General features: G+C 48.0%; 1 protein-coding gene across 1 annotated transcript; it reads right to left on the minus strand.

Moving 5' to 3' along the window:
• Window positions 1-289: 289 nt before the first annotated feature.
• On the minus strand, window positions 290-8,276 carry LOC126483829 (pro-resilin). Its single transcript, XM_050107028.1, has 4 exons — window positions 8,168-8,276; window positions 3,447-4,610; window positions 1,986-2,247; window positions 290-1,178 (listed from the first exon to the last, which is right to left on the minus strand). The coding sequence occupies exons 1-4, from the start codon at window positions 8,174-8,176 to the stop codon at window positions 607-609; spliced, it is 2,007 nt and encodes a 668-aa protein (XP_049962985.1). The 5' UTR covers window positions 8,177-8,276; the 3' UTR covers window positions 290-606.
• Between the last annotated feature and the right edge of the window lie 2,059 nt (window positions 8,277-10,335).

A 10,335-nucleotide genomic window follows, 5' to 3' on the forward strand; every position in this document is an offset into this window, starting at 1 on the left:
TGCAGAATATCGGTGCAGATGTAGATGTAAATTTGCGAGAAGTTACTTGTGCCGGAGTGACGTATTATGGAACTGATGTTATTTCCCATTTATTTGCGCCCTTAAGATGCAGATGTATCTCAGTACCTTCTTTGAGAAAAATACAACTACAATCAAATGCTCTCGTATTATTATATATAGTTTTTCTCGTAAATCAGTAATGTTCCTTTGAAAGTCGATTTCAGTGTATTTCAGTGACAGCAGGTAATGCCTGAAGGTGTAGGTACTGTTTGAAAATTATGAGATATCGTTTCAATTAATGAATTTATTTTTGTAATGCATATGTGACTTGCACTTCAATATACATAGTTTTGAAGCTCACTTATATAACATAGAGGAGTAATTAGGTAAATAAATAACATGTCATGTACACAGTACATGTTAAACACAATAAACACATATAAACTAGTTTCAGCATGCATACACACAAACAGGACGAGATCCCTGTAAGTTACAATAATTAGGTAATATACATAACATATCGTGATTATATAGAGCAGGGCAGAAGCGTATTCGTTGCTGTGACTTTGCTGAGTCCGTCATCGTTTGGAGTAGTGGGCAAAACAGTTAGTATCCCGGATGAGAACCGGCGCCTCCTGGACCACCTGATGGATATCCTCCACGGCCGCCTGCGCCACCACCACGACCAGTGCCGCCACTGGGGTATCCACCATTACTGGCACCGCCTGGTCCTCCTCTAGGGTAGCCACCAGCACCTCCAGCTCCTCCATTTTGATATCCTCCTGCGCCGCCAGCACCGCCACTAGGGTAGCCTCCAGCACCTCCTGCGCCACCGCTTGGGTATCCTCCAGCTCCGTTGGCTCCACCACTGGGATAACCACCGGCACCTCCAGCTCCACCACTAGGATATCCTCCAGCGCCACCAGCTCCTCCGCTGGGATAGCCTCCTGCACCTCCTGGGCCACCACTGGGGTATCCTCCAGCACCACCAGCCCCTCCACTAGGGTAACCACCAGCACCCCCATTTCCACCACTGGGATATCCTCCAGCACCTCCAGCACCACCACTGGGATATCCTCCAGCACCTCCAGCACCACCACTGGGATAGCCTCCAGCACCTCCAGCTCCTCCACTTGGATAGCCACCAGCTCCACCAGCACCAGATCCTGGGTAGCCACCTTCAAGAAGAGAGCAGAGTTAAAATAATCATCAGTGAAATACTTGCTTCTGAAATTTCTTTCACTAGAATTTTGAGAGAACTTAACAGATTCCAGGGTAAAATTGCGTGTAAAATTAGATGCAGTCTCTAGTTCTAGCGTCCAGAGGAATCTCATTGTTCTCAACTTCAGATCTCTTGTCGAGAAAGGGAATAGTTTCTAAAACTTGTAAAGAGGCAAGACAAGACACATCAGGCATTACTATCAGTATTGTCTATAGTCGTAAGCAGCTGTGTGTTTGTGTGTGTCTGGATAGTAGCTGACACTAAATCACTTTTATACCTCAGCTCCAGGAACTTACTTAGAATGTGAGATCATTTGCATTTCCTGTTCATTGTGGACTGTTAATAAGAACAGGCACTATAGAGCAATTAAGAAAAAAGAACACGACGGCACTTAGCTCCATTATCAAGAGATCTGTTTAAATAAAATAATGAAGGTCAGACTACCCTTTATGATGGAATAATTGCAATCAAGACATTTCAGGTATGATATGGTTTCTGGGTGGGATCTCCACTAATATAACTGAGGAGGGTGAGGTTAGCACACTAGGCTTCAGTAGGATGTTGGTTGGGATTCCCTTTTGGTTGAGCAACTTTGGAATGAATCATGATAACTGGAAAGTCTAGAACAGGGATCAGGTGTATGACACGTCATTAATGCTTATGATAAGCAGCATGTTTAGAGTCTAAGCTAACAGCTACCTCTTCGCTGCCACAAAATCACGAATTCTGGGTGCTAGTATTTCTTGGAAGGGGGCTACTCTACCTGCTGCGCCACCAGCTCCTCCGGGTCCGCCAAAGCCGCCGGCACCCGCCCCAGCGCCAGTGGACGCCTCTCCCTCGTAACGGATCTCGGGCTGGTAGCCTCCCTGGTCCGCCTGGTAGTCGACGATCTGCTTGCGGCCATCAGGCAGCAGCACGTTGTAGGATCCCTGGGCCACGTCACCATCGCGAGACTCGCTGTGTCCAAACTCCGTGCCAGTCTCCGCGTCGCTCACCTCGTAGCTGAACTCGTACTTGGCAGGCTCCTGGGAAAGCACACAGAGCCCATAATCCACCATCTGTCTCGCCACATGCTTAAAAAATTTACCACTTCCTCGTTACGCTGCTCCGAGACTAAGACACATTTTAACCACTTCTGCAGACAAGATAAAGGTGTCGAGCTGAGCAAAAGTACTGGAGACATGGACTGTCACAGTAAAATACTGCTAGTGTGATGGTGAGAAGGAGAAGCATATCCGAAATGCATCACACTTTACCTCCTTCATATGACCACAAACCCATTCATTCCTTCCAGAGAAGTGTGTAGAGATAACAGTTACGACCAATGCAAGTCAAATCTACACCGTTATAAGCTGACCTGTAAGCTACAATTGCGAGAAAGCAACTTCTGACGCAGACCTTGATCTCTGTCAAGCTGCCTGAAGCCACACAGCAAGACAGGGGCGCAGTGGTTAAGGCACTACCCTCGCATTGAAGTGTAGTTGGGCACAGTTTCCCATCTGTCCAAGAAGATTTTCAATGCCTCCCCCATATTAATTAAGATAATGAAAGGATGATCCTTTCAAAAGAACATGGGTGATTTCTCAGCCCATTCTTGTACTGCACGATCTTATGCTCCAATTCTGATTATCTCGTCATCGATAGGATATTAAATTCTAGTGTCCTATGTTCTATTTTCCTTACAGATCACAGCAAATTCATTTCGAGATTCTTGTATTAACTAATTCTATATCAAAACTTATGTTACTGGGAGTAGTCAACATGAGACCTATGACGGGAAAATGTGTTTCAAATGAAAAGATCAGCAGATTAACCTACAACAGTAAATCAGGAGAAGATGTTTAGCATACGTTTTGGATGTTGTATATCTACAATACTCAAACACAGTGATTCAGGACCAATAAAAGCAGAATTCCTTTACGATGTTTCAGGTATTTCTCCAGATTTGAGGTCTCAAATGACAGTGTCCTAAGAGAACAGATACCTTTGTGGAAATTTAAGTCAGAAGGACTAGGCAGAAAGATGTAAGCTTTGGTGCTCTGCTGCTAAACCCTCTGACGTCAATCAAACTGGTGACAACCATTCTTCGGATTGAAGATTAGGGGAAGTATCAAATGATGAAGCAGTTCAGGAAAGTGTGGAAAATCTGCCAGTATCAGAGAACAGTAGGTACTAAGTACGAAACTATACTTAAGGTATACCAGTCTCATTGAATGTCACTTACAGACGAGCCAACGTCTCCAGCGCCATTTCCGTAGCCTGATCCTCCGCCGACACCTCCGCCGATGCCTCCGCCGATACCTCCGCCGATGCCTCCGCCGATTCCTGCTCCAGGTCCACCGCCAAAGCCTGCGCCAGGAGCTCCATACGTGGACGATGGGCCTCCGGCACCTCCTGCTGCACCACCTGCACCAAACCCACCGGCACCACCTCCCGGAGCTCCATAAGTGCTGGACGGCGCACCTCCAAATCCGCCACCTACTCCGTTACCTCCTGCTCCACCATTCCTTCCAGCACCGAAACCAGGGGCGCCATAGGTCGAAGAGGGTGCTCCACCAAATCCACCGCCATTTCCGCCGGCTCCAGGAGCTCCATACGTGGAGGAAGGTGCGCCACCTCCGACACCACCACCAAAGCCGCGACCAGCTCCACCAGCACCGGGAGCTCCGTACGTCGACGACGGAGCGCCACCGCCAATTCCTCCAGCAAGACCACCAGCTGCACCACCTGCTCCAGGAGCCCCGTACGTGGAAGAAGGAGCGCCACCGATTCCGCCATTGGCTCCAGGAGCGCCGTATGTACTAGAGGGTGCTCTGCCTCCATTACGGCCACCGCCAAAACCACCATTACCGCTTGCTCCAGGTACCCCGTAAGTGCTGGAGGGTGCGCCACCAAAACCGCCGTTTCTGCCACCTCCGATGCCTCCCGCGCCAGGAGCACCGTATGTCGCCGAAGGAGCGCCGCCACCGACGCCGTTCCCACCAGGACCGAATCCGCCGTTCGCTCCAGGAGCACCGTATGTCGAAGATGGCCGGGCCCTACCGTTACCACCGTTGCGCCCGCCAGCTCCCGGTGCACCGTACGTGGAAGATGGGGCACCTCCGGCACCACCCCCAAAGCCTCCAGCGCCAGAGGCTGCACCGCCTCCGACACCTCCAGCCCCGGGGACACCATACGTGGAGGAAGGAGCACCGGATTGACCGTTGCGGCCGCCCCCAAAGGCACCGTTGCCTCCCGCCCCTGGGGCGCCATAAGTAGCGGAGGGCGAACCGCCGCCGTGTCCGTTACCGCCCAGGCCGCCACCGGCCGAGGGTGGTAGGTAGGCGTTGTTCACAGGCGGTTCTGGGCGTCCTGCCGCCAACGCGGCGACCGCCAGTACCATCAATATCTGCAACGAATTGCAGGTTACCTGTTTAGAATGTCCCTCTGCTTGGGAAGACATGAAAGATAACTGCAGTAATGAAATTGGACAATATCAGACTGAAGTGTGTGGTCTATTTCCAATGTACTCTTTTAGTCGCGAATGACTGGTTTCTGAAACAAACGGCAGAAGAGAGGCGTTTTGCGTCACGTAGAGGTTTGTTACTGAGAGTTCGAAAGAGTATATTCCAGGAAGGGCAGGAGAATATGTCACATCCTCCCACATACGTCCTGCGATGTGATCACCACCAGAAAATTCGATAAATTGAAACCAGTATGGATGTTTACCCACAATCAGTTCTCCTATGAGGTATTCGAGAATGAAACAGGGACGGGAGGAACATATAATTTCAACACCCTCACAGCGCTAGGTGGTTAACGGAATATAGACGTAGATGTAGATGTAGACTCTAATGAACCATCATCAGAGACAGTATATTGTTTTGCAAGTAGCACATCCAGTCGTCATCTAGTGCTCACCGTGGTTCATTAAAATCAATTCAGTCAGTTGATTGTAAGTGACAACGAAGAGCGGTAGATACTTAGGAAAGAAACATCGCAGTTGAAATGCGGAGTTCTTGGTTGAATCCTGTTTAGGTTACGTTTAATGGAATCAAAAACGGAGAAGTTGAGATAAATAGTTCACTTTGGGATGCATGTAAGCTCTATGAATATCAGGTTTTGTATTGTTAAAAGGCTTCCCTCGTCCAAGCAGCGTTGGGTTTATTTTTCTCGCGATAAGTACAGGGAGAAGACCGTTGCTCAACTGCTACTACACCGACATTGTCAGTAGTTATTTTTGTGGAATTGTCATAGTTTTTCATGAAGTAATTAAGATGAGTCACTTAGCTGCGAAAAGTTCCGTAAAACGTCTTTGTTACAGATGCAGCATATGAGTGCATCATCGACGCTATCGCTATATCTCTACGTAGTTAAGGTAATTGAATTTCTTTACCGGGAGTGCGTTTAAATCTCTGGAAAGATAGAGCCGGGGTATAATCATGAGATCGTCTTCAGAAGAAGTGGGTACGAAATCCGAAGAGCGTTCTTTATATTTAGGAAGGCTGCCTTGGATACTTGGGTGGATTCTTCAATTGGCTCCCGGGGTCAACATCCTCAGTCTTTATACGGATAAAGCTATAACGACCAGGGTGAAAGGTAATTAGAACCAACCGACCATCACAGTGGTATATTGGTCGCTTGCCTCCACTATCTAAAGTTTAACCTTCCTTCTGACAGAAGGTGTGCAGCCATAAAAATATTTTACCACCTCCGTTGGCCTTAGATTGATAGAGAATGAAACAATGTTCAAAGCAAACTGAGATATTTTCTACTTGGCAAGGCCTTCTGCCACATTGATGAATTTCTAGACAAATAATATGTGTGTGCTGCTGGATTATATTATTAAACTCTACTTTGAGATTATAGCTAAAGTGAATAGTCTTAATGTAGTCACAGTTTCTGCGCGAAAGAAATGTATGACATTTGTAGACTCAAGTTTGTACATTCACTTTCTATATCATGGCGAACAGTTCCAAGTCTGATGAAGATAATAACTGACACGGTATAAACCATAAGTCATTTTGGCGATTAGGGGAGGAATGGGGGAGGTATCTGAGGTTTATACCAGAAAAAAATGAATTCGAGCTGGGACCAACCTCATATGACCACCTCAGACATTTTTCTGATGGAAAGGTCTATCAAATAGCCCACTTAGCGTCGTGGGGCCAATTGAGAAGCTGATGGATATGGAATTAGCAGAACTGATATGAAAGCGCGGAAGTGGCGTTAAATTAAAGACGTGAATCAAGAGTGGAGTAACACGACATATATTGGAAACAAGAATCATAAGAAAATTCTTTGACCATACTATACCATGAAATTGCACTAGGCAGTAAATTTAATGATACTTTCCCATTTGATTTGAAGCTTTGCTACCGATACAGGGAAACATGATGCTACAATAGCCAACAAAATTCAGGAACCGGTAACAATCCCGCAATGTCTCAAAGCAATCGTTCAGAGTGGCGAAGTGGAACAAACGGAAGAAACTGGTTCCGTGAAGAGCAAACTCCAAGAGTAATCCTAAGCTAAATTTAATTAAACGACGAAAGAAACGGCATACAAAACAAGCATTCAGTTAGCGAAGATGCTCTATACTCTCTGGTGTCAGGTGCTACAAAAGAGAATCTCTCAGAGGTTTACTGTTAAAATTCAGATAGCAGACGTTCCAAGAAAAGACGGGCAAGATTTTACTTCCTACCAAGTATCACAACTCGGGAAATGTCTACGCTGGGAAAGTCAGAGAAGTTAGAGGTCTCGTGAAGGCTTATCAAGAGTCGTAGTTCCAGGCAATATTCGGAAATAAAACAGGGACGAGGAAAATGTTAGCGCTCATTGTAAGGTAACTTGAGGAGTACTGATGAAGATTTTGTTGTAACTAGATATCCGACACAGATGGAAGGATCAGCACCACCTTGGATTATGTTAGAAAGGACCAAGTAAATGTACTAGCGTATGTAACTATGCGAAACCTTCAAAGAACTATTTATTTGCTACGTAACATTTCTGAAGAATACAATTTTGAAACTTCTGCCTCTAAATCTGTAACCACGGCATTCCAGGGCAAACACCCAGTACTAGCAAAAGATTATTTTGAATGAGAAAATTTTAGAACAGGTTCAACGTTTCAGTTATTTACGCTCTAATATCTCGTATCTTATAGATATAATTAATATTTTAGGAAGATATAAGGTAATATGCAGAACTTTGCTAAGAACCGTGAAAACAGCGCGGATCTAAACGCAGCTGAAGCTGTTATAAGTTGGTGGTAGTGTTAGTTATTTTATATGGCAGTGAAACGTGGACGTTAAGACTTAAAGACCAGAGTCATGTACAGGCCACAAAAATGAATTTCCTTAGGGAACTGCTGGAACACACAGCTTTGATAAAATAATAAATAAGGATATACAAAATCAGCTACAAATGTTTGCAGTACTGGGCAAAATATAGAAAAAGAGAATCAGATGTGAAGAGCATTTAGCCGGCCAGAGTGGCCGTGCGGTTCTAGGGGCTACAGTCTGGAGCCGAGCGACCGCTACGGTCGCAGGTTCGAATCCTGCTCGGCTATGGATGTGTGTGGTGTCCTTAGGTTAGTTAGGTTTAATTAGTTCTAAGTTCTAGGCGACTGATGACCTCAGAAGTTAAGTCGCATAGTGCTCAGAGCCATTTGAACCATTCTTTTGAAGAGCATTTAGAAAGAAGGGACAATACGAGGATTGAGATCGATTGGTCGAAGAGGCCCGAGAAGACGGAGGCAAATGTGAATGAATTCAGGACGGAACAGGTCGAAGGGAATAATCTCTGAAAGGATGATGATGATGATGATGATTGTTGGAAGTGTGACTGGTGCAGCTGATAACAGAACGGTATAAGAAAATGTAATGTTCCTTTTTCGAGATTTAGAGCTATTTACGTGATATGTGGACGAATCGGAATACTATTAGCGTGGAGTCTGAGACTTACCCTGTTCATGACGTCAGACTGTCGGTGGAGTCGTCTGTGGTGTTGGAGAACGAGTTGTGTGTCCTGAGCAAGGTGACCAGCAGCTGCGTACTGCTGGTTGTACTGAGCTGAGCTCGAAAGCGAGTGACTACCGAGCCGGTAGCCGCCGCTTTTATAGTGGCTCGGGATGAACGCTACCGTCTCGCCGAAGTGTCCCTTCCACGGCAGCATCGGCTCCTCGCGCGACCTTGCCTCCGTCATGGCCGCGGGTCGTGCATCCGTCCGTTTGTAGCAGAAAGGGGGGCAGGGGGTAGGGGGTGAGGCAGCAGTGGGTGGCTGTGCCGAGGCGTGCGCCGTTAATCGTGTCCGGCCGTCCGCAACTGGTCCGGGGAAGACATCTCTAAATCACGCGCGCGCCGCTCCGGTGACGTAAGCGCCGGCGCACGGCACTTTCGCCCCCGGCGGGAAGAGGAACGCGATCACGGCTGAGCGGCACACACGTGAGTACCCTCTCCCTCTCTCGCTCGCTCGACCGGGGGCGTATTTTTCTCCTTTTTTCCCGCCCGGAGGCACCGCCCCCTCCCCACCTCTCCCCGACCTCCGGCCAGACGCTGCCCGCGGCTACGGCACGAGACGGTCGTGATTCGCGGATGCGCCCTCGGTTGGCTCACGATCGGCAAGGATGGCCGGTGGTGCAATGCAAGACGCGGAGGCAGTCAGATCGGCCCCAAGGATACGCCGCGGCGCGGCGCGGCGTGGTGTGGCGTGGGTGATGCGATCGGGTCGTCACGCTCGCGATGCGGTGGCCGCTACGCCGCCAGTCGCCGTTCGGACGCGGCGTCTTTCGGACGCTCTAGGCCGGCGGACGGCGGCCGAGACGAAGCAGAAGAAGACGTTGTCCGACGGCCGCGTGCGGAGAGAGGAGTCCAAATTATAGCCCCGGGCGGGCGGTCGTGGCCTGCCGGCCCATCAGTCCGGGCCTGGCGCCGGAACCGCTCACGACGCTCCGTTAATAGGCGCCACATTAGCCTCTTCTGGAACTCCCGGCCGAGCAGATTGGTCCACCCGGTCGCTTAAGAGGCTCGTCAACTGTCTTAACACCGCGCTGCGGTTTGGTACTGTTATTTCAGATGAGAGCTTTTTACTAATGCATGACCCAACTGTAGCGTAGATTCGTTTCTTTACGAACGATAATGCGGACCTAAACAATTTTAGATACATATTTTCCGATTAATTTAAGGAGCTACATCCTTCCCACCAGGGTGTTATTCAAAAACAGTACTTTATGGAGCATTACAAAGTAGTTTCAAATGGCTCTGAGCACTATGGGACTTAACTTCTGAGGTTATCAGTCCCCTAGAACTTAGAAAAACCTAACTAACCTAAGGACATCACACACACACCCATGCCCGAGGCAGGATTCGAACCTGCGACTGTAGCGGTCGCGCGGTTCCAGACTGTAGAGCTTAGAACCGCTCCGCCACCCCGCGTGCCACTAAGTAGTTTCGAGCGTTTGTTCTCAAATGCTTTTACATCTACATAAGTACTTCGCAAGTCACCAAATGGCCCGTAGCGGAGGGTACCTTCTACCATTAATGATCATATCCTACCGTGTTCAACTCACAAACGGAGTGATGGAGGAACATCCCCATACGAATTCTGATTTATTTTAGTTTGTCTTCGCGGTCCTTGTTAGTGGTAGCGGAATCATTCTACAATCAGCCGCAAATGCCGTTCCTCAAAAATTTTTCACTGGTGTATTGCGAAACGAAGTTAATTTTTCTTCCAGATCGAGCGACGTGGCGCAATGGTTAGCACGCTCGACTCACATCCGGGAGGACGATGTTTCAAATCCATCCTGTCTTACGTGGCGTGATTTCCCTAAAAAGCTTCAGGTAAATCGCGAGACGGTCCTTTTGAAAGGGCACGGCCGGTTACCTTCCCCATCCTACCCTAACCCATTTTCTGCTCCGTGTTTAATGGCCTTGTTGCCGTCAGAACGTTAAACGCTTAAGGACGATTATGACTATATATGGTTTGTAGAGCTCTCAACTAAGCGGTTATCAGCGCCCTTTCAAATTCCCAATCGTTACACAGTCCAGTCTCGCCAATTTCGTGAATGATGATGAAATGATGCGGACTAAACAAACACCCACTCCCCGAGCGAAAAAAATTCCTGAGCCGGCCGG

Source organism: Schistocerca serialis, chromosome 6, assembly GCF_023864345.2.
Source record: "Schistocerca serialis cubense isolate TAMUIC-IGC-003099 chromosome 6, iqSchSeri2.2, whole genome shotgun sequence".
Classification (NCBI taxonomy): Eukaryota; Metazoa; Arthropoda; class Insecta; order Orthoptera; family Acrididae; genus Schistocerca; species Schistocerca serialis.